The 26,837-nt window shown below is 39.6% G+C and overlaps 2 protein-coding genes across 3 annotated transcripts; one reads left to right on the plus strand and one right to left on the minus strand.

The window, feature by feature from the left end:
* The first annotated feature begins 15,367 nt into the window (after positions 1 to 15,367).
* LOC140011382 (uncharacterized) lies at positions 15,368 to 15,856 on the plus strand. The gene has a single exon (XM_072060171.1). It carries the CDS (start codon positions 15,368 to 15,370, stop codon positions 15,854 to 15,856), a length of 489 nt encoding a protein of 162 aa, XP_071916272.1.
* A 100-nt stretch (positions 15,857 to 15,956) lies between these two features.
* Positions 15,957 to 26,324, minus strand: LOC113702387 (uncharacterized). 2 transcript variants are annotated; one of them, XR_011818473.1, is made up of 6 exons: positions 26,017 to 26,324; positions 25,424 to 25,535; positions 24,584 to 24,676; positions 23,092 to 23,292; positions 20,860 to 22,680; positions 15,957 to 17,171 (listed from the first exon to the last, which is right to left on the minus strand). XR_011818473.1 is itself a non-coding variant. In XM_072059908.1 (5 exons), the coding sequence occupies exons 1-5, from the start codon at positions 26,304 to 26,306 to the stop codon at positions 22,447 to 22,449; spliced, it is 930 nt and encodes a 309-aa protein (XP_071916009.1). In that variant the 5' UTR covers positions 26,307 to 26,324; the 3' UTR covers positions 15,957 to 22,446. The 2 variants fall into 2 exon arrangements, 1 of the variants encoding a protein (XP_071916009.1); XM_072059908.1 differs by having other exon boundaries at positions 15,957 to 22,680.
* Positions 26,325 to 26,837: the final 513 nt, after the last annotated feature.

The following is a 26,837-nucleotide window of genomic DNA, read 5'->3' on the forward strand; positions in this document are numbered from 1 at the left end:
TGATTTTTCCAATTATTTGGGCCATAGTGAAACAAGAAGAGACTTGGGGGGTTAAAGTGCAATTGTTTTGGAACATTTCCATGGAACTTCATGCAATTTACGTGAATGATAGGCTTCTGCAATTCCATTTCACAGACAACACAATTTCTGCAACTCTTTGGCAACTTTCAACCATGCAAGTCATTTGCACAAACAATAAAGGAATATGGCGTTTTAACAAGAAAATTATCTCGACAATCCGACATGACGAAGCAAGAATCAAAAGAGTTCAAGTTACTCCAGAAAATTCAACAACCAAAGAAAGGAAAAGCTGCTACAACAAGCCATGGGTTCGGGCTTATTGCAGTAGATTTTTATGCCCACATATCAGCCATTTACAATCTAGAAACTAAGCAAGAGTACCATCTAGCATTCGAATGGCCATCAAATGAAAATTCAAACAGACACATTCGGTAAGACTATTGTAATAAACGTGTGGTAATTTCTGATGCAACTCAATGTTATGTGCAAGGAAAAACTAGACGCAACTTTCTGCAATTCTGACTTCCAGGGATTTGCGCAACATTACATGACAAATAGCTAGCAACAAAATCTAATCTCCAAGCTCTCATTCAGTATTACAAACTCATCCTCAAGATATCATGCAAGAGGAAGGAAAATCTGGGCAGAGTGGGGCCATAAGATCAGATTTCTGCTGGAAACTTTGCAACTTATTTTCAAGATAGCCGCAGATAACAAACTCAAGCAAACAGCAATCCTTGCAGCATCAAACAGGTTCCTTGCTTTTAGGAAGAAGGAAAGGTGTACTAGGAACCGGATAACAAGCAAAGAAAGAACCATCAGGCGTTGTCCTCAGAACATATTTAAACCACGAATTTGACAAGAAAACAAACCCACTGGGCTGTTAAAGGGGACAAAAACAGGCGCCCATGTGGTATTTAGAACAGATATGAACATCAATGTAAGCTTTCGAAGGGAATGGGATTTAGAACTACCAAGGAACGAAAATGATGCGGCTATAATACCAGCCCTAACATCTCACCATCCTTGACCCAATAAAATAAATCAAACCTTTCCGAGCATCAGATGTCACCAAAGAGACAACCCACGGACCACATCCCTTTCATTTTGGGATGAAGAAAAGTGCAAAGCTGATGGCTTTTTAGGTTCACAAGCTTTCAACCACCCAAATTCGAAACACACATTATAATCTACGCACAACCACAAGACCTGGCCCCTTTACTCACGAACGAAGCAATAAATTCTTGATGAACATGAACCAGAAGAGGCGGAAGAATAGACAACAATAATAATAAACTTAACTTTCCATAAGCCAGGTCATAAAACAGATACTTTGAAAGCTTCAAGAGGCTATTTGAAAAGAAAGACTGGAATGTAAAGGGAATGGATAACTTACAGTGCTCTCTCGGTAAGGATTTGCAGGTGACGATGGTGGACCGAAATGGTAGCAACCTCTCGTGAGATGCAAGTCTCCCTCTCCTGTTTTCCAGTCGAGAACACCTTCTTCCCTTCTCCAATAGTTCTTTCTTGTTTTCGGTTTTTGCTTCTACTTTTGCTTCTGATCTAACTATTCAGCCGCCACCTTCTCTCAGACCCCCAAAGCTACCCTCTTTTCTTTTTTCTTCGCAGTTCCTCCGATGTTTTCCCTTCGGCACCTCTTTCTCCCTTTGTTTCTTTTATCTGTTCTTTGCTCAACCGCCGGCCTCACTCTCAGCTTACTCTTCTCCCCAGCCAGCCCGTAGCTTCCTTGAAGTTTTCTCAAAACCTAGCCGTCAAAACTCTCCCCTTTTTTGTTTTTTTTCCTCCGTTGTTTCTACTCAGCCCCGGCTGCCGACTCCTCCCTCGGCTATCCTCTCGATTTTTCTTTCATCCGTCCCTCCAGCTGTCCTCCTTTTGCGTAGCCTCCTTACTCTCATTTCATCTGATTTTTTTACGCAACCCCTAACCCTAGCCGCCACATCCTTCCTTCCTTCTTTTTGTTTTTCTATTCCTTTTAATCTTAGGCCTCCAAGTGTCTACCATTTAACCCTTTAGGTGCCTTGTTGTCTAATATTCAAAGGGACACTTGTCCCCATGCATGCCCCCTCCACTTGTCATTTTTTTACTTTTTCTTCTTTTTTCCTTTTGTTTTTCTGAAATTTAGTATGAAGGCAAAAAATAAAATAAAATAAAAATAAGAAAATAAAATAAAATAAAAACCGTAGAATTCAAACAAATAAAGCTATTAAATTAATTAAACAAATAAAGTTAAAAAATCAAAAATTTGGTGTCTACAGTTTGCCCCTCTTTGTCTGAGTTTCGAAGAAATTTGAGACAAAGACGTAGAGACCAAATACTTACCTGTGTCATTCGGCTGCCACTTACTCGAGCGACTGACGCTTTTGAAATGAAGACTGACCTCTTTTACAAAAATTTTAAAATGGGACTGACCCAGACGAGAAATTTAAAACGGGACTGACCCGAATGGGACTGACCCGAACAAAAACTTAAATCATAGGACTGGTCCGAACAAAATTTAAAATCATGGGATTGGCCCGAACAAAATTTAAATCATGGGACTGACCCGAACAAAATTTAAATCATGGGATTGATCCGAACAAAACTTAAATCATGGGACTGGCCCGAACAAAATTTAAAATCATGGACTGACCCGAACAAAACTTAAATCATGGGACTGGTCTGAACAAAATTTAAAATCATGGGACTGACCCGAACAAAACTTAAATCATGGGACTGGTCTGAACAAAATTTAAAATCATGGACTGACCCGAACAAAATTTAAATCATGGTATGCACACTAGTGGGACTGACCCATGTTTAGTGGCAATAAAGATGAAATGCACGCTAGTGGGACTGACCCATGTTTAGCGGCAATGAAAATGAAATGCACACTGGTGGGACTAACCCATGTTCAGTGGCAATGAAGATGAAATGGACGCTAGTGGGACTGACCCATGTTTAGCGGCAATGAAAATGATATGCACACTGGTGGGACTAACCCATGTTTAGCGGCAATGAAAATGAAATGCACACTGGTGGGACTAACCCATGTTCAGTGGCAATGAAAATGAAATGCACACTAGTGGGACTGACCCACGGCTAGTGGCAGTGTAAATGAAATGCTCACTAGTGGGACTGACCCAACGGCTAGTGGCAATGCAAATGAAGTGCTCACTAGTGGGACTGACCCAACGGCTAGTGGCAGAATAAAAGAAATGCGCACTAGTGGGACTGACCCAACGGTTAGTGGCGATACAAAAGAAATGCTCACTAGTGGGACTGACCTAACGACTAGTGGCAGAATAAAAGAAATGTGCACTAGTGGGACTGACCCAACGGCTAGTGGCAATGCAAAAGAAATGCTCACTAGTGGGACTGACCCAACGGCTAATGGCAGTATAAAAGAAATGCACACTAGTGGGACTGACCCAACGGCTAGTGGCAGAATAAAAGAAATGCGCACTAGTGGGAGTGACCCAACGGCTAATGACAGTATAAAAGAAATGCGCACTAGTGGGACTGACCCAACGGCTAGTGGCAGTATAAGAGAAATGCTGGTATGTATGAAGAGACTGTATAAGACTTGCTCGAAAAATTATCCAAAGACTTGCCCCAGTGTGATGAATTGGTCAGTGGGATTAAACCCGAGCCTGCCTTAGTTGGTGGTACAAAATCCAAACCCAACGTGATGTTCGTGAAGTTGGCGACACAAAGTCCAGGCTCAACGTGATGTTTGTGAAGTTGGCGGCACAAAATCCAGACCCAACGTGATTTTTGTGATGTTGGCGGCACAAAATCCAGGCCCAACGTGATCTTTGTGAAGTTGGCGACACAAACACAAAATTCAGGCCCAACGTGATCTTTGTGAAGTTGGCGACACAAACACAAAATTCAGGCCCAACGTGATCTTTGTGATGTTGGCGGCACAAAATCCAGGCCCAACGTGATGTTTGTGATGTTGGCGGTACAAAATCCAGGCCCAACGTGAACTTTGCGATGTTGGCGGCACCAAATCCAAGCCCAACGCGATGTTTCAAAACGATTTGTCGAGAAACAAGAAGTTAAACTTGATTTTTTTTTATTTTTGACTTTTTTGATTTTTTTTTTTGATTTTTGCTTTTTTGTTCGAGAGAATCTTTTCAAAAATAATTTGCCCCAGTGTAGGGCCCTTTTTCCTTCTTCCTCCTTCTCTTTTTCCGGTATCGGCCTTCCACATCACTAGCTGCTTCTTCATCGATTTCAGCCATGAATTCCTGCATAGGGGGCTTACCAAAATACAACATGAACTTAAAATTTGTTATTTTATTGATACCCCTACTGCTCATGTGAAAAGCAGCATGATTGATTCAAAAATATCTTGCTTGACTCTTGGACGAAATCCTCAAATGTGTTACAAAATCTGCCCCAGTGTGGGCTTATTTCGCGAAATCTCACAAATAAAAAATTTGCTCCAGTGTGGGCTCCTTTGATTGTAAAAATTTTTTCAGATGATTCCCCATTTATTTGAACAAGGAGAAACCGCACTTTCTAAAATTTAGAAAATAATCATATATACAATGTGAAGAAATTTAAACGTCGAGTTTGAACTCATGCAGAAATTTCATGATGAATCCCTCAAAGTAACACCAAATTCAAGAAGATTTCTTCCTCACTTTTAGCATCAGTGCTTAAGGTAACGGGTCACCACTTCTTGTTGCCTCATCTTTTAGGACCAATCAAGTGGGCGTTATTTCTGATTTGGAAGTGGCTAAAGGAAATGGGAGGTCAAGATTTGTCTTATTTTTGTGCTCATTCGATATCACATCTTAGTTAAAACAAATAGTTTGTCACCCTTATTTCTTAAGAAAACTTAGTCAACGCATAAGCTTTGTAAGCTTGTAACAGAGGGGTAAAAACGATACCAAAACATGCGAAAACAGGTTATAACCTTATGATCCTGAGTGACAGGTAGATTTTTTAGGAGTATAACCCTTGCTTTGAGTTGTCATGAGGGATAAGTCAGCGATGGACTTTATGAGCTTGTAATGCAGCTGGAAAACGATAGTTAAAGAAAAAAATTTTCGAGGGTATTGCACCGAAGATCGCATTTTTCTCAAAATTGCTCTCATTTCGTACTCAAAGATCTCGGACTTTGTTTGCATTTTTCTCATCATTCACCAGGGATTTCAGCGTCGAATTTTTTTTTTTTTTTTTGCATTTACTTTTCTTGCTTTGCTTTTTGTTTCTTTTCTTTTTCTCGACCTGACGGGTTTTCACATGGTAAGTAGTGTCAACCCAAGCAATTCAGAAATACAGCTAAAATTTTCTGGCATCAGAAATTTTATTGACAGGACCATTGCAAAGAACAGAAGTCAGGACTTTCGGCTTTTGTAATGGGGTCTGGTAGGGTGTTTAGAAAAGTTAAGGCTTGAAAGCAAATTTCAAAAGTGGTTTAAGTAATCTGAGATCGCATTGTTGTGCCAACCCTATTTTAGGGTTAAATCAAAAACTTGCCCCAATTCATTCTCCATTGAGGTTTTTTCTTTCATTTTCCTCCTTTTTCTTTTCTTTTCTTTCTTCTCTTTTCTGGCCTTCGGTCGTTTTATTCACCGAGGTTTTCTTTTTTTCATTTTCTTTCGGCCTTCCTTCAAAAATTAAATTTGCCCCAGTTTGGAGTTTATCTTTTTCCCTTCTTTTCAAAACTCAACTTACCCCAATGTGGGGTTTGCGATTCTCAGGGGTTGCCAAACGAAATAGTTTATTCTGAAGGTTCAAAAGGGATAACTAGAGATAAAATGTTTGATTGGAAAGGAAGACGGCCTGACTTTCGTTCCATTCCTCACATTGACCCTGAAAAGAAACTTTCATTAATGCGAAATTTCTTGCATGTATCTGAATTAATTGACTGAGGAAGACTCTTGCTCATCCATAAGTGGTTCGTTAGACAAAACTCTTCCTTTTTCTTTTCCGTAAAAATTGAAGCCCAGATAGTAATGGTAGAATCAAGTTTTTCCAATTTAATTTTAGCATTCATGCTTTTTCTTCCCCTTTTCCAAATTCTGCAATCTCCTTCTCCATTGTGGGGTGCGATCATAAGTGCCTTTGAAAAGAACCACCCATTTTAACTCAAATGAGGATGCAAGGGATAAGCAGTGTTTAGGTTGTAGAAACGATGGCCAAAGTATCATTCTTACGCCTCATGACAATCAAAGTAAACGAATTGCTCGTTGAGAATTCATTCCCTTTTGATATTTGAAAATTTTTCAATGTAGGGTAATGATCATTAAGTCTCTTATTTGAAATGAAATTATTCTTTTAAAGGCTCAAATGGGAGAGCAAATGATAAAATCTGTATAGATAGAGAAACGAATGTTTAAAGTATCATTCCAAGTTTTCAAAACAAATAAGATTAATGTTCATTTTTGCTTTCACTTAGATGTGGATTGAATCTGATTAGACACAGTGGGCATTTTCAAGCAAAGATTGCCCCAATTTACAATTTATCAATCCATGTGGCTAATTTTATTCTAGGGTTAATAGAAATGGGTAAAATATGAATTGTACATTGGAGGAGAAAAGGATATTGTATTGGGTCTTCCGAAACCAACCAATCAATTTGAGTGGTTTCTTTTAATTTCGAGCACTCTTATTGTACAATTTGGATCACCAATCTTGTGTATACACTTGTGAGTTTTCAAGCAAGAGGTGGCAAAATCTCATTTTGGTCTTATTTCTTGAAATTCATCATGAAATCTCCAATGAGCAAAAGAAAGAATGAAATGTACATGATTATATACAAAATAATAATTGTATAAATAAAAACTTTATTGCTGAAAGAAGTTTAAAACAAAATTTCTTGTGCAATTATAATACAAATGAGAAGAGAAAAACTTCTAAAGAGCTCCACATATACACTTTTTTTTGCCTCATTTTCTCTTGGAACAAAAATGTATTAACAAATCCAATAAACAGAATTTTTCTTCAAAAAACAATTATGAAGTCTCTTAGAGGCCTTAGCCTAGAGCTTCCAAATAGATCTTTCATGCTTTCATTGCAAGGTCTGCCCAAGAATCAAGTAATACTTGTAATTTTCAAACTTTATTAGATCAAAAATTGTTATCAGATATAGAAAAATATTTTCACCTTATTGCAACATTTTTTTTTATGAATGCAGGGGAGGGGGGAAAAAAAGAAAAGGAAAAATACCCCGAGTTAGTAAGCAACACTATAAAATTGGTATGCATGTCCTATGGGGGAGCCCTTTTATGCCAAGGGTAGACCTATCATGAAAATGCAATCCTCTAGGGTAGGTATCATACAATACCTGATGAATCCGATCAACTAAGGGAGCGAAAAATAATTTAAAAATTTGACCAATTGGAGTGGAAAGGGGACACTTGTCCCAAAAATGAGGACAAAGTCTGAATGAATTGCTTGTTTTGATCAACACATAAAATGATGTGTGAAAAAATCTATGCTTAAAAGGATTACATGTCTCAACTAGTTTATTCAGTGAATCTTAAACTTAAACCCTAAAAAGGAATAAGCGGGTCAAGAGGATAGAATGAAATGGATGATTTATTCAAAATTGACTAGATTACCTTAAAAAGGGTAAAATTGTCAAATGTATTGAATGAAATTTGATTATTTATTCAAAATTGAATGGATAACCCTAAAAATGAATTGAACTAATCAAATGAATTGAATGAAATCAATTGATCAAACAGATCGAGTGAAATGGTGATTTATTCAAAATCGACCGAATTGCCCTAAAACTAGGTAAATTGGTCAAATGGATCGGACGAAATTGATGATTTATTCAAAATCGATAAGATTGCCCTAAGAATGGGTAAACTAATCAAATGAATTGAACGAAATTAGTGATCTATTCAAAATCGACTAGATTACCCTAAAATGGGTAAACTAGTCAAATGAATTCAAAATCGACTTGGTTGCCCTAAAAATGAACAAATTGATAAAATGGATTGGATGAAATTGATGAATAAAATGGTCTAATAGATTGAATGGAACTGACAGCTTATAAAAAAAATCTATCTATCCATTGGTAGTTTCAAAAATTTATTGCGATGCATTAGTCTATGAGCCTTCTAAAATCAAATTTTGGCCTCAATTTATTTATCATCTCAATAGTGAGGAATTATTTGTAAATTTCTTCAAATTAATGTCATTTACGCCAGGGATTTTTACAAAATGGCCAAAAAGTGATTATTAGACGCTCATATTCAAAAAATCGCTCTATGAAAGTGATCGGATCCTACCTTACCTTGTGCACTACCCCTTTAGATGGTACAAAATGTAAACGTGCAAATCTTCTTGGATTAAGTATCCGAGACACGAGGTGGCTATTCCTAACACGGGATCCCTAAATGGCATTCCCTTTCTAGGGTTTATGCATAATGCCATTTTATCAAAGCGCGTAAATATGCAGTACACAAATGAAACGTGACCTAAAGGGAAACCCCCTTTTTTATGCCGGGGTGAGCCTAAAATGAAATGTGTTCATGCTGCAAATGCGGAGCATTGAATGTAAACGTGTCATATCAAATAAGGTAGGCTCCTAGAGAGTACCATGCCAGAACTCTTATTTTCTAGAGCTTATGAATGCAATGGAGACAAAAACCAAGAAAAGTTAGTTCAATGAGATAAATACACATAACACATTGTAACAATACAAAGAGATAAAGCAATAAAAAAAGGAATAGAGGGGTTGGATCCCTCCCCTCGTGAATAGTATCCCTAATAGGGTAAGGCAGACTCTACCCTAGGTAAACTATCATGGATGCATGAGGTATTGGCTCACTAATGCATCTAGATTCGATAGGCTTGAGGTCCCCGAGCCTTCAGACTTGGAAACCAAAGGTCATCAATCCCAAGATTCTTTGTCGGTGGCTCGAGCGATTCCCCAAACATTGGTACGCACACGTCGTGTTACAGCTACATGTCTGAGCAAATCTATCAAAAATCCTCAACCTTCGACTAAAAGCTACAGGCTATTAACCCAAAGTTTAAAGCGGAAGATTGAGTGACCCCTTGGATCATGCTACGCACACGTCGTGTCGCGATCACACGTCCAAGTGGGTCGCCTAATCCTAATAGGGTGGAGTGGCGTGACAAGCCACTAAAAAAAAAATAAATGAGGGGTACAAAATTAAAGCGTATGCACGTATGCTAGTGCTCATTTAGAGGGGAGGGATCGAGAACCAACGCGAGACTCTAGGGTAATATCCCCCACCCAAATACAATGCAAACCGCGGAATCACATAAATAAACCATCCATCCATCAAAACAATCGTACGCAAATAGGCGAGGGAGTGAATTGATACACACGAAATGCAAAAAATCCTAGAAAAGGAAAAAATGCAATCCTAAACATCCAAATGTAATATATAAGAAGGTTAAAAGAAGAAAAAGATTGACTAAATCAAATGCTCGGACTCTCTCAAGTCCCCAGTGGAGTCGCCAGCTGTCGCGCCCCATTTTTGAAATAAGAATAAATAAAAGACGAGTTTAGAAAAAATGGCTTTTGATTCAATTTTTGATTGGAAAAAATGATTTTTGATTTAAAAAGAAAATGGGCCTAAATGGGGTTTGAAAGTGCGACGATTTGGGCCCAAATTATAGTTTAAAAAGGGTTTTTAAAACAAAATCGAAGTTGCCACTTGGTATAGAGTTAAGGTGTACCAAGTCACCTAAAAATGAATTTTTAAACAAAAAAGTAGAAAACCCTTTTTAAACGACTCCAAGTCTACGAAAATCAGAGAAAAAGATTCGGGAGTCACATTTGAAGAAAGGGAAGGCAACGATAAGAGTCCAAGGCACCCTTTCAACCTAGCCAAGGCTAGTTGCGCGATTTAGCCAAAGATTTTCTTATTTTACCCTTAAGATTTATCACATTTGGATGTACTATATGCACGCAAACCCTAGACCTAAGAGGGTATCGGGGGGGTCGAAATTTATCTTCAAAACTTACTTGGTACCAATCACATTGATTGTGATGCCCAATAAAGACTCTTCGAAGAGGTCACGAATAATGCAAAAATATGAGATTCTAAAAAAAAGAAACAATAAAAATATCATAATTATACAAATATACATGTCCTAAAGGAATGCATCATGTCGGGTATGAGGGACTAATGTTCGTGACTCAATTTTCCCCTTTTAATAGAGGGAATACGAGTGTGCTAAGGTTAGAAAAGCCAAACTCGTCCATATCCTATATCCAAGGGGTTTTCCTAATTTAGCATGCAAATGATTTAACCTAGTTTATATTTCTTAAATGAAATGCAAGTCTAATATTATGTTTTCATACAGAAGGGTAAGGCATATATAAATAAGGAAAAATACGGAATAAGGGATATAAGTAGAAGGGAATATGGGATAAAGGATGTACATATATAAGAAAGTGTCATGCAACATGGTAAAACCCTAAAAAGTGAAAACATGCATGAGATGAAGTGATTTTATCACTAACCATGATCTAACGCTCGAGGGGCTCCTAAGGGTCTAGCTTTGGACTAGCCCATGTCTATAATTTCCCACTAGCATTGGACTAGTGAGAAAAGTCGGAACAAAGGGCCACAACTAGCGTTGGACTAGTGTGGATTCGGGAAATTGACCACAACTAGCATTGGACTTGTGTGGTTACGTCACACATCGGTTACAATCAAATAAATCATGCAAGACCTAATAAAAGCATGTAAACACATAAATCACATATAGCACATAACACATAAGCATGATATATAGATGCAAGACCCTAAGAAAGCGGTAACACATAGCACATAGACATGCAAAACACACATAAGGCAAATAAAGCAAATAAAGCCCTAACTATTACATTCGAGGGAAGCCTACTACAATCTAAGAGGAGAAACGGAATAAAATAAATAAAATAATAATCTAGCTATTACAACTTTGGCATTCAAGTGCCTTTCAAATGATCGAAATTGAAAATAACTATCTAAAACTAAAACAAATAAAGTGGATAAATAAATAAATAAATAAAATGAAAACATTCAAAAGGCATGCAATTAAGCACATAAATCACATAGACACATAGAGTCAAATAAAGTGAAAATAAGGGATAGAGTATACCTCCCTTGCAATGGTAATGACATGAAGGAAATATTGGCTTCAAAACAATAAAAAGGGTCAAGGCACCACTTTAATCAAGAAATAATCACATGAAACGAGAATAAGCATGAAATTGAATCAATCCAAGGCGTTTAAAAGGAAGGTGATCAACCCATGTAAAATTAAAACAAGTAATGACTTAATTGCAAAAACTAAAGAAATTTGAGGGGTCAATTTGATTGATTTTTTCAATTATTTGGGCCATAGTGAAACAAGAAGAGACTTGGGGGGTTAAAGTGCAATTGTTTTGGAACATTTCCATGCAACTTCATGCAATTTACTTGAATGATAGGCTTCTGCAATTTCATTTCACAGACAACACAATTTCTGCAACTCTTTGATAACTTTCAACCATGCAAGTCATTTGCACAAACAATAAAGGAATATGGCGTTTTAACAAGAAAATTATCTCGACAATCCGACATGATGAAGCAAGAATCAAAAGAGTTCAAGTTACTCCAGAAAATTCAACAACCAAAGAAAGGAAAAGCTGCTACAACAAGCCATGGGTTCGGGCTTATTGCAGCAGATTTTTATGCCCACATATCAGCCATTTACAATCTAGAAACTAAGCAAGAGTACCATCTAGCATTCGAATGGCCATCAAATGAAAATTCAAACAGACACATTCGGTAAGACTATTGTAATAAACGTGTGGTAATTTCTGATGCAACTCAATGTTATGTGCAAGGAAAAACTAGACGCAACTTTCTGCAATTCTGACTTCCAGGGATTTGCGCAACATTACATGACAAATAGCTAGCAACAAAATCTAATCTCCAAGCTCTCATTCAGTATTACAAACTCATCCTCAAGATATCATGCAAGGGGAAGGAAAATCTGGGCAGAGTGGGGCCATAAGATCAGATTTCTGCTGGAAACTTTGCAACTTATTTTCAAGATAGCCGCAGATAACAAACTCAAGCAAACAGCAATCCTTGCAGCATCAAACAGGTTCCTTGCTTTTAGGAAGAAGGAAAGGTGTACTAGGAACCGGATAACAAGCAAAGAAAGAACCATCAGGCGTTGTCCTCAGAACATATTTAAACCACGAATTTGACAAGAAAACAAACCCACTGGGCTGTTAAAGGGGACAAAAACAGGCGCCCATGTGGTATTTAGAACAGATATGAACATCAATGTAAGCTTTCGAAGGGAATGGGATTTAGAACTACCAAGGAACGAAAATGATGCGGCTATAATACCAGCCCTAACATCTCACCATCCTTGACCCAATAAAAAAAATCAAACCTTTCCGAGCATCAGATGTCACCAAAGAGACAACCCACGGACCACATCCCTTTCATTTTGGGATGAAGAAAAGTGCAAAGCTGATGGCATTTTAGGTTCACAAGCTTTCAACCACCCAAATTCGAAACACACATTATAATCTACGCACAACCACAAGACCTGGCCCCTTTACTCACGAACGAAGCAATAAATTCTTGATGAACATGAACCAGAAGAGGCGGAAGAATAGACAACAATAATAATAAACTTAACTTTCCATAAGCCAGGTCATAAAACAGATACTTTGAAAGCTTCAAGAGACTATTTGAAAAGAAAGACTGGAATGTAAAGGGAATGGATAACTTACAGTGCTCTCTCGGTAAGGATTTGCAGGTGACGATGGTGGACCGAAATGGTAGCAACCTCTCGTGAGATGCAAGTCTCCCTCTCCTGTTTTCCAGTCGAGAACACCTTCTTCCCTTCTCCAGTAGTTCTTTCTTGTTTTCGATTTTTGCTTCTACTTTTGCTTCTGATCTAACTATTCAGCCGCCACCTTCTCTCAGACCCCCAAAGCTACCCTCTTTTCTTTTTTCTTCGCAGTTCCTCCGCTGTTTTCCCTTCGGCTCCTCTTTCTCCCGTTGTTTCTTTTCTCTGTTCTTTGCTCAATCACCGGCCTCACTCTCAGCTTACTCTTCTCCCCAGCCAGCCCGTAGCTTCCTTGAAGTTTTCTCAAAACCTAGCCGTCAAAACTCTCCCTTTTTTTATTTTTTTTCCTCCGTTGTTTCTACTCAGCCCCGGCTGCCGACTCCTCCCTCGGCTATCCTCTCGATTTTTCTTTCATCCGTCCCTCCAGCTGTCCTCCTCTTGCGTAGCCTCCTTACTCTCATTTCATCTTATTTTTTTACGCAACCCCTAACCCTAGCCGCCACATCCTTCCTCCATTCTTTTTGTTTTTCTATTCTTTTTAATCTTAGGCCTCCAAGTGTCTACCATTTAACCCTTTAGGTGCCTTGTTGTCTAATATCCAAAGGGACACTTGTCCCCATGCATGCCCCCTCCACTTGTCATTTTTTTACTTTTTCTTCTTTTTTCCTTTTGTTTTTCTGAAATTTAGCATGAAGGCAAAAAATAAAATAAAATAAACTAGAACAAAATAAAATAAAATAAAACCCTAGAATTGAAACAAATAAAGCTATTAAATTAATTAAACAAATAAAGTTAAAAAATTAAAAATTTGGTGTCTACGGGACTAAGGAATGCAAAAGAGCCTTTGAGCAAATGAAGGAATACCTGCATCAACTCCCCACTCTTACCTCACCTCGGGTTGGAGAAACATTATACCTCTACTTGTCCGCGACTGAAGAGGCGGTGAGCGCAGTCCTAATACGAGATGATGGTACCCAGGTCCTAATATATTACGTTAGCCGAGTTCTTCGCGGTCCAGAGACCCAGTATACCCGAGCCGAAAAACTCGTGTTAGGGCTAGTACATGCAGCTCGGAGATTGAAGCTTTATTTTTTAGCTCACCCCATACGAATTAGGACAGACCAGCCTATCAGGCAGATACTGTCCCCACCTGAAGCCTCAAGACGCCTCACCAAGTGAGCCATCGAGCTCGGGGAGTATGATCTTACCTACGAGCCGCGGACTGCCATCAAGGCCCAGGCTCTTGCCGACTTCCTAGCCGAACTTACCTTTACCTCGGACCAAGACACCACCTTGGAAATGCCAGAGCCACAAAGATGGGGCTTGCACGTGGATGGTTCCTCTAACAGTGAGGGTAGTGGAGCCGGACTACTCCTCGAAGACCCTCACGGAGTATTCCTATGCTCTCCGTTTTGATTTCGTCGCCTCCAATAACGAAGCTGAATACGAGGCTGTCATTGCGGGCTTACAGTTAGCTCGTTGACTGGGAGTCCAGCGTATCACAGTTTATAGCGACTTCCACCTCGTCGTATACCAGGTACTAGGGGAGTATGAGGCTAGAGAGGAATCCATGCAACAGTACCTCTCTGAAATCCATCAATTAGCGGCCTATTTCAAATCCTTTGAGATCCAAAGGATACTCCGGTCTCAGAATCGACGAGCTGATGCCCTATCTAGACTTGCTTCTACCTCATTTTCTACCCTCAACAAGACAGTTCTTGTGGAGGTTCTAACCGAACCCGGTTACATGGAGGACAAAGTCTATCTGGTGACCTCGAGAGACGCTTGGATGACCCTGCTGGTCAAGTTTTTGGATCAAGGCATTCTTCCAGACGATAAAGCTGAGATAAGAAAATTGCAGCACAAGGCGGCTCGATATGCACTTCGTGACGGCCGCCTCTACAAGCGATCTTATCTCGACCCATGGTTGTGATGCGTCACCCCGGAAGAGAGAGAGCGCACTCTTCAAGAGATACACGAAGGACTCTGCAGAGCTCACGTCGGTTATCGGATGCTGGTCAAGAAGAGCTTGCTCCTCAATTATTTTTGGCCAACTCTGAGACGAGACGCCCAGCTTTTGGTACTCTGTTGCCCTTCCTATCAGCATCATGCCCCAAAACACCACCGCCCGACCAATCTTATGGTCCCCATCACTTCTTCCTGGCCTTTTGAGCAATGGGGGACAGATATCATTGGACCCTTCCCTCGGTCTATAGGCAATTACACCTATATAGTTGTAGCTGTCGACTATTTCACGAAGTGGATCGAAACCGAGCCTTTGAAAAGTATAACCGGCTTGACCATCCAAAAGTTCTTTTGGAAATGTGTGATTTGTTGCTTTGGGTTACCCCGGGTCATCATCTCGAGCAATGGGAAGCAATTTGCGAATAATCCCTTTAATGCATGATGCAAGAACCAAGGAATCCAATAGCATTTCACCTCGGTGGGACATCTCCAAGCTAATGGACAAGCCGAGAATTTCAACCGAACGCTCCTTCATAGACTCAAGACCAGGTTACACCACCTCGGATCTTCCTGGGTAGACGAGCTCCCTAGCATGCCGTGGTCCTATTGGACTACACCGAGGTCTGCTACTCAAGAAACGCCATTCTTCTTAACCTACGGATCTGAGGCGGTAGTCCCTACTAAGTTCATCACTCCAAGTCCTCGGATGGCGGCCTTCACCGCCGAGGTGAACGACGAAAAACGGAAGATTGACCTCGATCTCACTGTGGAACTAAGAGATGCCTCAGCAGCACGAATAACTCTCTACAAGAATATCCTCGCCAATTACTACAACACTCGGGTCAGACACCTTCAGTTCAGACCGGGAGACCTGGTTCTACGGAAGAACTCTGTCAGCCGATCTGAACCACAGGGCAAGTTAAGTCCGAAGTGGGAAGGCCCTTACCGAATTGTAGAGGTTAGTCAGAATGAGTATTGTAAGTTGGTTTATCGAGACGGTGCCCTTGTACCCCGAACTTGGCATGCCGAAAACCTTAGTTGTATTATCCTTGAGTTGTTAATGTTCCAGTTAAGTTACTGATATCATTGCTTTGTGTTTAATATTTAGTTATTTTCTTAAACATCACTCCATGGTGTTATTAAAGAAAATAAGGGGACAAGATAAGTAAGAACGAAGTGAATTGGGAAAGAAGTAAAAGATAAATTTCATTAATTTCGGAGGTCGAATACAAGTACAAGAGGCCGAGGTGGGAGCAGCTCATCTAAAAGCCACCTACCTCGACGGAATCCGCTCCCTCTCTACCATCACCCCCAGCAGCTCCGCCGAACTCATTGTCCGACGCTTGTTCGAATTCGGCGATCTCGCGATTGAATTCTTCTCTGACTTCGGCCAGATCTCGCCCGAATTGGATGCCATTGGCCATGCGGTCGCATAGTTCCTTAGCATCATCGTTGTAGTTAGGCTTGTCCTTCAGCACGTCTAGCTGCTCCGGAGTCAGGAAGGAAGCTGCATCCTGGATGGTCGTGGTATAGCCGAACATGAAACTCGACAAAGTCAACTCACCGAGGTATTTCATGAAGGTCTCGGAAGAGCGAAAAGCTTCGACCGCAGTACTACCGGCCTTCTCTATAACTTCCCGAGAAGACTGCTCCTCCTCTTGTCTTCGTTTCTTTTCTTTCTCAAAAGCAGTCTCCAAGGAGTTGATGGTAGTCTTGAAATGCTCCACTTCGGCTACCGTGGTGTCATGTTGCTTCTGGAGTTGGGCCTTTTTTTTCCGCGGCCACCTTCAATTCTTTCTTGAGCCGAGATACTTTGTCCATGAGCTCGGCAGGAGGCTGGTTCTCGACCATGCTGGTGTACCTCTGGATAAGCTCGGACGAGAAAGCAGAAGTAGAAGCCCATGCAACCGAAGTGCTCTGCATCAGCTCTTCCGAGGTGAGTTTCTTCACGAATGTGTGATCTTGGGACAGACTAGAATGGACGAGAAGGTGATGGGCAACTCGAGGATCCTTACATGTGTCGTTGACCGAGACATCCCATTCCGGGCACTAGCGTCAACCGGGATGCCTTTTGTCCTCCCCTTCAAGCACGGATTGGACGAAGTGTCGATTCCAAAGGGAGGACCCAGTGACAGGCCCCTCTGGCACTTGGATTTGTTTACCTCGGCTTTGGGGAGGTGGAGCGACGACTATCACACCACGGGTGGCTACCCCCTCTGGAATGGCCAAGGTCCTGGAGGTGTCTTCCAGGACCGGGATTAATGGGGTGATGGCAAAAGCGCCAGGAGCGCTCTTTTTCTTTTGGACCCCCGAGATCTGACCAGGGGCCTTGAGTTTTTGTGGTATCTTAACCACCGTAGCCGCTCTTGAGGTGATCAGATCCGAAACACTCGTCACTGCACAAGGAAGAAGGATTAATAAGAATTAAAGAAAATGAACAATACGAAATGATGAATAAAAGAATACAATGTTTTCGAAGCCGAGTAGAGAAGAAAGAGGGTTGATCCAGGTTGATCAGGGCTCGGCTAATGCCCCCATTGACGAGAACCGCCTCGGGGTAGGCCTAACAGTTGATTCTGAGATCCGACCCGAGTAGTTTTCGAAAACCCTCCTCATCGTGCTTCCCCGGGAAAGAGTCATTCGACGAGGTGGGGAGCCTCCACCAAAAATCCCTAGGGAAATCCTCAGCCGGGACGAAAAAGAAATTGTGCTTCCACTCCTTTATGGATGTGGGAGCGTCGACCACCACCAACTTCGGTACGATCTTGCATCGGTTCCCGAAGTAAAACCATCATTTCTCACTCCCGCTGTTATTGATGGTATAGCAACGACGGAAGAGGTTGACGATGGGACTCAACCCTTGCTCTCGACAAAGCATCTCGAACCCAGTGAGAATCCGGACTGAGTTCGGGACTAATTGGGTGATTCTAACACCCCAGTATCTAAAGCAGTTCCGGAAGAATCTAGTAGTGGGCATTCTCAGCCCGGCTTCCAATTGGTCCGTATAGATGGCAGCTCTTCCTTTTGGGGGCCGTTCGACAGTTTGATCCGGCCGAGGTGTGTAAATGCTGTAATCTCGGCAAAAAAGGTACTTGCGGATCACCTCGTTAGCCGCGGCCTAATCGATGATGCTGTTGAACAACAGTAGTAGGCCGAAGTCAATGCCAGAGAGGTCGGAAGGGGTAGCCGGTTCTTGTACTCCCTCATCTCAGGGTACTTCGGACCCGAGCTCGTCATTATACAGTTCTTCAGACCCTTCCTGGGTTGGCTCTAGCAACGCCTCGTCCCTGACAGGCACTTCGACCTCCTCCACCCCCGGAGTAGCAGGGTTCTCCTCTCCCGCAGTCGGGTCGGGCCTCTCCGCCGCTTCTAAGTTCAGCCTGACTATTTCTCTATGTGTACTGGCAATTCGAGCCATAGTACGAAAAGTAAAAGGAAAGGGTGACACTTACTGATTAAGAAAAAAAAAAAGAGGTTGGGATGAGCAGGTAAAGCGACTTGGGTGATCTCTTTCCCATACTTCGAATGCCGCTGTGACCTCAGAAAACTTAATATGGTGGGTGCTTATAACTACACGGTGAAAGGATGATACATTACCCCCCTTATTTATACAAGTATAGGAGAAGGTGAAAGGACGGTGTCCCTCGAGCTTCCCAATGACGCTTCTACTCCCCTCATTAATGACTGACCGGCATTCTGACTCCTTGTCACGCGGCTTTTCACACTATCATGATGGTTGACCGCCATTTCGCCTCTCCTTACTTTATCTGACAGGACAGCTAGTCCCTACTCACACGAAAGCCCCGGAAGCTGACTGTTGACTGGCCACCCGTAGAGGCTTGGGTGGCTTATTGAGGGTGGTGGTTTCGACTCGGACTCCACGCTTCGGCTCCCTTCAAAACGGCTCACCTGTCCTTTTCCATGACCAGTGTCGCCCTGCCGAGATGAGCCTTGTCATGACTCCACCGATCATCTCGAACACCTCAGCTACCGAGGTGTTCGTCGTGAAGCCCTATGATACCTGATGGGACAACTAGGGCCAAGTCACAGTCTGTTGCTTACTAGAGGGCAAGACAGTTGATGGGACCTGTCTGACGGACCTAATGAGACAAGCTGACATGCCCAGTCTATCAGGACATGGGAAGTTGGTCCCAATCGCCATTTCTCTCCGATTGTCCCCTATAAATACATGGAGGCAACTAAGAAGAGGGGCTCTTTTTCTAAGCTTACAAGGCATATCATCCACAAGCTTTTTCAATAAACTCTCCCCTAATATAAGCTAATTAGATCGTTGGAGGTAAACCGGGGGACTATACCCCATCTCTGACACTTTGAGCAGGTAATTTCTGTGAGGCTGTACCCACTTCAGGAGAGTTACTCCAGCACCTAGGGGAAGTCTGCCGATTCCGAAAATCACCTCTTCAGTTACCCCGAGTCCGTAATTTTATTTGTTTCACACATTGACTCAAAATTTCGTTTGTTCTAACTTGTATATACCTTGAAAAATTTTGCTTATATTGATCTAGTAAATTTTCACTCATTTGGTTTTAAAGAAAATTAATTAGTCAGTGTAACTTATTCAACTATATAACATATTCAAATGACTCAAATTACAATATGCATATCATATGTTTATTTGCTTCATATAATTTTTTTTTTACACCATTCTAGGATATTTCTAAGTTCTCAATTTTTATATGAATTCAATTAGGCATTTTAATTTAACCATTTATTCGTTATATATAATATTTCTAATATCAAAGTAATTAAAATAAAAGAAATTCATAGCATACATATAAATTTTCTCGAGTTCTCACAATTTTATATTATATTCATGTCAGAACAATATTTTTTTGATTTTTTATTTTTTAGACAATAATAAAATGAAGTAGCCTTTAACAGAAGACTTTATTGAAGAGATAATAAAATAATCGCCCAAAATACAATATATAGCCATGTGATGCATCCCATCATTGATGGCACCAGTGGCTTTCAATCAGTGTCAGTTGTAATTACTCTAGTCCCTGCTCTTAAAGCATCTTTGACATTTTGTCACTGGGCTTTTGGTCTGGTGGTCAAAACTGGTAGTGCGAGAGGTCAAGAGTTCAACCACAAATTTATCATTAAAATGTGGCGATCTTTATTGGTCATCATCGATGGAGTCTATACTCACGTCGAGTCCCTTTCCCCATTTTCCTAGATTAGGCTAAATTAGGTTATAGAACTTCTATCGTTGCGCAAAAAAAAAAGACCAATATTCCCACAACTTGCTGCCACGTTAAAGGCTCTAGCAGTGTTATTAACATTTAACAAACATCAAGCCATATATAACATGTCTTATATAATTAAAGTAAAAGTAGAAATTAAAAATTCAAATCTTAATAAGTTCAAAGGAACGAAAACCACCAATCTAAAGAAGGCATGTTTCAGCTTGTGTATTCCACATTACGGCAATGAGATGGAATATATCAGATTTTGCTATCACTCCATTGAGGCAGAAAATTTCATCAAAATGTGCAAAAGAATATATTCATCAACGTATCACCCCTAGATCAACATCAGATAAAATCAATTTTATCTAATCAATAAAGATCTTGAAAGTTAATTGCATTGTTAGTATCAGTAAGATTTGCATTAGATTTTATCTATTGAAAAACTGTTAAAAATATTAGGATAAATTCTTCTAGGAACATGCAAAACTCTTAACATCTAAAGCAAAAGACAAAGGAAATGATGGACAAAGTCATTCTCAGATGCCAGGTTACTAACATTTGACATATGATATTTGACAATTTTCACTAACAATTTATGCATACAAATTTAGGCAAAACAAAGCAGCCAATGGTCAAATTCATTGACGACAATATGCGATTTAATGTAGACAAAAGAAATTTCACAATTGAACTTAACATATGGGAAGAAGATGATTTTTCATCACAAGCATGGTACCTAATTTCTAAAGTACTGTAGACATGACTGCCCAAATTTCTTCGAAAAAATACTAGTTCACCAAAATTAGAACCAAAAAAAAAGGAAAAAAAAAAAGAACATGAAAATAAAAGGTAGTTAAAGAAAAATGTCCACCTGAAAAAGATCCCTGCTTGGTGAAAAATGTCAAAAACTAGTCATCTCCACAAGTCATCAAGAATGTCAATAAAAAGGTGTTACCCAGTTGATTTAAAAATGGAAGTGCATCTTTCTCATGCATTGACCAACCGGAGCATGGGCGTTTTGAATGTCTTGCTCAAGTTAATCCTTATCCTACTTGTTTCTAGCTGTTGTTGTACATAAGCCTACAAAACAGCACATAGAAAATGTCCAAGAACATAGAAATGGAGAAAAGCGTTAGTCAAAAATTATGGTAACGGTCGCATCAATAGCCAGAAGTCGGCACTAACCTGTAATTAAAACATGACAGGCTGAGGAACTACTAGGATAGGAGATATTTAAGCATAAGCAGGGGAGACACTTAAGAAGTACTGCTAGTTAATATCTGGAATCAAGCTAAAAGCAAGAGATAGAAAATCAAGAGATGAATATAATGGTGGTTGCAGTAGTATTATTAGTTTACTTCCAACCAAAGGTTCCAAAAGCCTCGGGATCAATAAAAAAATGTTCAAGTACCCAAAGAAATGTGGTAAGCAGATCATTTTACCGTTCAAAGAAGCAATCTTGATTCTTAGAACTACAAACATCAATATTAATTTCTTCTACAACTCCCCATGTAAGAATAAGAAAGAAATGTTTGGAGCAAAAATAATCAAATTGAAAGCCATAAACATACAAATATATTGGATGAGATATGATTCATTATAATAGATTTTTTCCACAAAATCATCATCACCTTCTACTTTCTACATTTATTTAATTGCAAGGTAAGCTGACAAATTTTAGCATCTAACTGTAGGCACTCAAAATCTACATAAGTACTCGCAAATCCTATGCATTCAGGCATTATTCCGAAAAGGTTCCAAACCAAACTTTGACTCATTAACTAAAACTCAAACAAACAAGAAAATGGAAACCAAAGACCAACTTGTTTTGATGTTACCACAAATTATCAAAAAAAACCCCAAAAAAATAATGTTTAATTGGCAAAATTTAAATTTTGATGTTACCTTCATGAGCTCTATATCTATCTGAAAAATCTGGAATAGTAGGAAGAGAAGAATTAGCGATCCGGGAGAGTAAGGATGAGAGAATGCACAGTGACGACAAAGGTTGGCAACACAGCACCGGCGAGGTGGAGGCACAAGTCAACACAAAGAGGGGAAGGAAGAGAGTGATAGAAACTAATTGGAACCTCATAATTTCAACCCAAGTTCCGCAAACGGTTTTTCACCATATACCATAAATCTGAAAATGTGAATGTCGAACGATCGTAAACATACGGCCATTTCCCAATCGATTCTCATTTTTGTAAAGACCGATTTTAGACAAACTCAATAAAAATTCAGACTGAACAGAATTTGACAAAGCCAGAAATGATAAAACTACAATGGATAGCTTTTGTGGATCGGTTCAAGATTTTGTACGCAGCTTATATTGTTTGAATGGTAGCTAGTGTGTACAAGTGTAATTAATATGAACTAGGTTTAACACAAATCTGATGCATTTAGACTCGTGAGGCAAGATGAAATTTTGGACTAGCCAAACCGAATTTGCCTCTTTTCAGCACCATGGCCATTTGGCATCTCTCCAAGTAAAACAACGAGATTTGCTGCTGATTTCAGCCACACGAGACAATTTACTTGCTTCAATTGTTTGATTGCTATCTTTATTAGACCCAAGCGATGGACAGCATTGAAGTTTTTCATCCCGTAGTAAAGCTTCTTCCCTGTATTTTGGACTGTGATATCTTGGATGCTGGATGAAGGGAACACCTTTCCACCATAACTTGACAGCCTATTGTATAACATTATAGAAGAAAACAAAATTCTGTGAAAGAGACACTAGTTGAGCTCAAGTGAAGAGACTCAGAAGACCACTTAATCAACCACATTTTTTTCAGAAAAACCTATCTCAGATAATGAACATGCTGGCAAGGTCAGCGGGCTAATTTTCATGTCCGAGGAAAATATGTTCAACTGGGCACTATACGAAGGAAATGATACAGCAGAAAATAGAATTATGACCCCATTCAGCTATAAGTTCCACAAACAGTACACATGCCAGTCTCGTACTACTAAATTACTGATGAGATGTCATATAAGCTAACCAATTTTAAGATGCAACAAGTTTTAAAGGATATAAACATCATGTCCGCAAATTAAAGACCTTTCAGATACCAATAATCACTTTCAGAGAAACACTTACATGCCAATATATCCAAATGGCAACTCTGTGAGGCATTAACCAGAAAAAAGATGCTTGATCCCTTGCCATCTTGGAAGAGACTTTTTTGGCTGTCAATATAGCTCTGAAGTACTTGCCTAGCTCAGGATGTTGTACTGAGATGTCCACCGATAGGTCATCTTCAGGTGCAGTAGTTCTGATGCTCCAGTTCCCTAACATATCCTGGGAATGATTTCATCAATTAGCAACAAGACATGCAAATGACTGTAAACTTTAAAAGCTTGCACATTGAGATTATACTAAATGATACACGTCATAAAAGATGAGGCATATTAAATCCATAGAACTCAGGCAAAAGATGTGTTAAATGCTTCAGAATCAAAGCTATTCTTACTTTCCAAACTAAAAACAGTAGTTTCAGTATTAACACTTCAAATACTTAATAGTTAGAAAACCCAACTCAGGTATTCATCATGGTATCCAGCATGGTAAAACAAGTCTCCATTGCTCCCCTTCTTGGCATGGAACCTTTCACTTATATATTCAAGAATTTTCACTTATTATTCATACAACTTAGGAAGACATCCAATCCAAACGATTATTTGACACTGATTTTCCTCACAGAACCATGTGGTCAACTTACAATAAAAACAAAAGCAGGAGGCCACACTAAGCACCAACCCCCCCCCCCTCCCAAAAAAAACACTTTTTCTCCCTCCTTAGAGTTTTACAGAGACTAAACCTGTAATAAATAAGGATGTGTTTCTGCCCTGATGGGAAAAAGTTAATTCCACCTAAAACATGACCACATAATTTCCAATAGCAGAATGCACCATTGCCTAATCTTTTTTATTACAATCTCCCTATATGCTTTTACAAGATACATTTCCAGGTATATGGATCTACAAACAAACCTAAAATAATTGCACAGGAGAAATGCCTATCTACAAATAATTGATCAAACAATACCAAGGTATGGAAACCTAAAATTAATGCCATTCTTTATCTAAGATATAGATAAGTTGATTTCTTTACTATCTCTTTTTTTTTTTCTTTGATTTGACACTGTTGCCAACAATACTGCAAATTGCTAACTGCATACAGAAAATTCTCAAAGATAAGTCATCTTCCATCCCCACTGTTTACAAAATAATGGCCTTTGCAGTCAAGGTTCAAAATATGATCTCCATTTCACTTAAAGTAATTAGTTCAGATTTCTTCCACTCCAGTAAAATAGTCACTGAAGCAGAAAAAAATTATGAAAGGAACCTATTTCTCAGAAATGTAAACAAAAACCACAAGGCATATAAAGCTTGATAAACTACCCTGTTGAGAAAGCTGATCATTTAGATTAAAATGACCAACAGTTTAATCAACTTCAACTTGAAAGATAGGGGACCAAACTAATTTTAATTACTTCCAGAGCAGAGTTTGAAAAACACGTAAAAGAAAATACCCATGGATCAACTATGTTGTGTGAGATAGAGCTGCAGTTAAACTGCTTAAGACTTACCATAAAAGGACTGACGTGAAGCGGCTTTGCAACTATATCGGACTCGGGGTCGAATAAAAATGATACTCTTTCACCCCACGGTGTATTTGTTACCTGAAACAAGAAAAACTGCTGTTAGGAACTGGTGATTTTGAAGCCTAAAAGTGGAAGTACAGGTTACTTTCAACATATGTGGGGCACAGAATAGTGCATCAACTTAAAAAATAAAATAGAAGTTCAAAGCCCACCTCTCTTTGCCACATTAAGAGGAAAGTATTATTGATGATCTTGACAGCTAAGCAAGAACTAGAGATCATATGCAAAGATTTGAATTAACAGATTGACATCTTCCTTCTCTCTGCCTTTTTTTCTTTTCCAAATACATAAACAAAATGATTGATTGACATAGCAAATTTTTTATCCAAGTCCATCAGTAAATGGTAGAGATTAACAGTTCTTTATTTTATTGAATTGCAGCAAAAAGCTCATCTCTACAATATTAGGAGTGAAAAGCAGAGCTCCATGCAAAGAGGACAAGGAGAAAGAACGATTTACAGCATAAGCTGTTAACTGACCAAGAAACTCATCATATGTAGAAATTTAAATGAGAAACTCTTCAAGCAGGACAAATAAATTTAAGAACTAAGTTTTTCTGATTTAAATCAGACACCAAAAACTCATGTCTTCAAATTACATAAATTCTAAAAATGTTATGACAGACAGCAAATATACCCCCTTACTTCTCTAGGAGAGGCAACAAGACAGGATATTAGAACCTTCGTAGAAAGAAAAAACAGTTTAGATGCAAAATTATTTGTGACCTCATAGAGCAATCAAATTAAATGTATTTAAATCATTAACCTCGGCAATGCATTTCTTCAAATTGCGCGAGGAGCGTTCAACATCATAGCAATAATACACGCTCAACGGATTTTGTTCATATCCCACGCTTGGTGGTATAGTCAACAAGAATCTGGTGCATCACGAACACAATACAAAACCATCAATCAATCAGTCGGTCTGCTCAAAACTTCATGAATTACAACAACATTGCAAGAAATAGTGAAACCGCACTTAAAGCATCAAAAACAACCAAAGATGATGCAACGACAAAGAAAAAGAACAAAGAAAAAATAGACCTTTTTCGTCTCTTTATTCTCAAGACTCAAAAATTATACATTCAGGAGTTACAATCAATTCAAGTGAAATGCACTCACTTATTCTTATAATTCTGCATTCATGGGATGAGACACGAAAAATATTTATACTACCTACAGAAATAAACAAGACCAAAATTGTAACCAAAACTACACAAGAAAGAACAACGAAATATTTCCATAATTAACAAGCTAAATTGCTAGGAAAACGGAAAAATCTGAAAACCCCAGATAGCAAAAGTGCATAATTTGCCTCAAAAGCTGAAGGAAACAGAACAGTAAGTAAAAATACTTTACATCGGTCCATTGGTTCTGGATATACGACGAGCTTCATCGGCGGAGAAATGGTCGGGTGGGACATTGGGAGAGCGGTCGAGGTCAAAGAGGGCGTAACGGACGGAATACTGGAAAGAATGATGGACGGGGCTGCGGCGCGTGTGCCAGACGACGCCTTCGTAGAGGGTGACATGGTCATGCTCTGCGGCGGCGCGTGGGTGAGAAATGAGGCGGAAGGGGAGGAGGAGAGTGTGAAAGGAGGAAGCTATAAAAGTGGAGACAATTGAGAAGAATAGATAGAGAAGCTCCATAAGGACTAGTGCTCTGCTTTGGCTAGTGTTCAAGGGCGGGTAGCTAAAGTATTTAATAAAAAATAAAGAAAATTTCACCAATTTAGTCCCTAAATATTTTCACTAATATTAATTTCATCCTTAATGAATTATTTAACCAATTTAGTCCTTTAACTATTTTTTTACTTCCAATGTAGGACATTTCACTATAGTTTACTCAATTCGCGTGGACCAACAGGAGCATAATTGTCACATTAACCTAATCTTTTGCAATTAACCGACGAATACCCTACCCATGCGATTGGCCTTGAAAAATAGAACACAATTGGGGGAAATTGGGAGAAGAACTAAGGCTTTGGCAAACGGATGATGGAGGCCAGAATCGAACTGGGAAAGCTGCGAGCTCGAGCAACGAACGATGGCGATAGTGACAGGGATGACAACGATCAGGTGGAGTCATCAACAAGATCAAGTAAGCCGAAACTTCAAACCTAGCTCTCGTCACCCCGTATGCATTAGGTGGTTGATTTTAGTGCCTCTAGTGTGTTGGAA

The sequence above is a fragment of the Coffea arabica genome, chromosome 7e (assembly GCF_036785885.1).
Source record: "Coffea arabica cultivar ET-39 chromosome 7e, Coffea Arabica ET-39 HiFi, whole genome shotgun sequence".
NCBI lineage: Eukaryota > Viridiplantae > Streptophyta > Magnoliopsida > Gentianales > Rubiaceae > Coffea > Coffea arabica.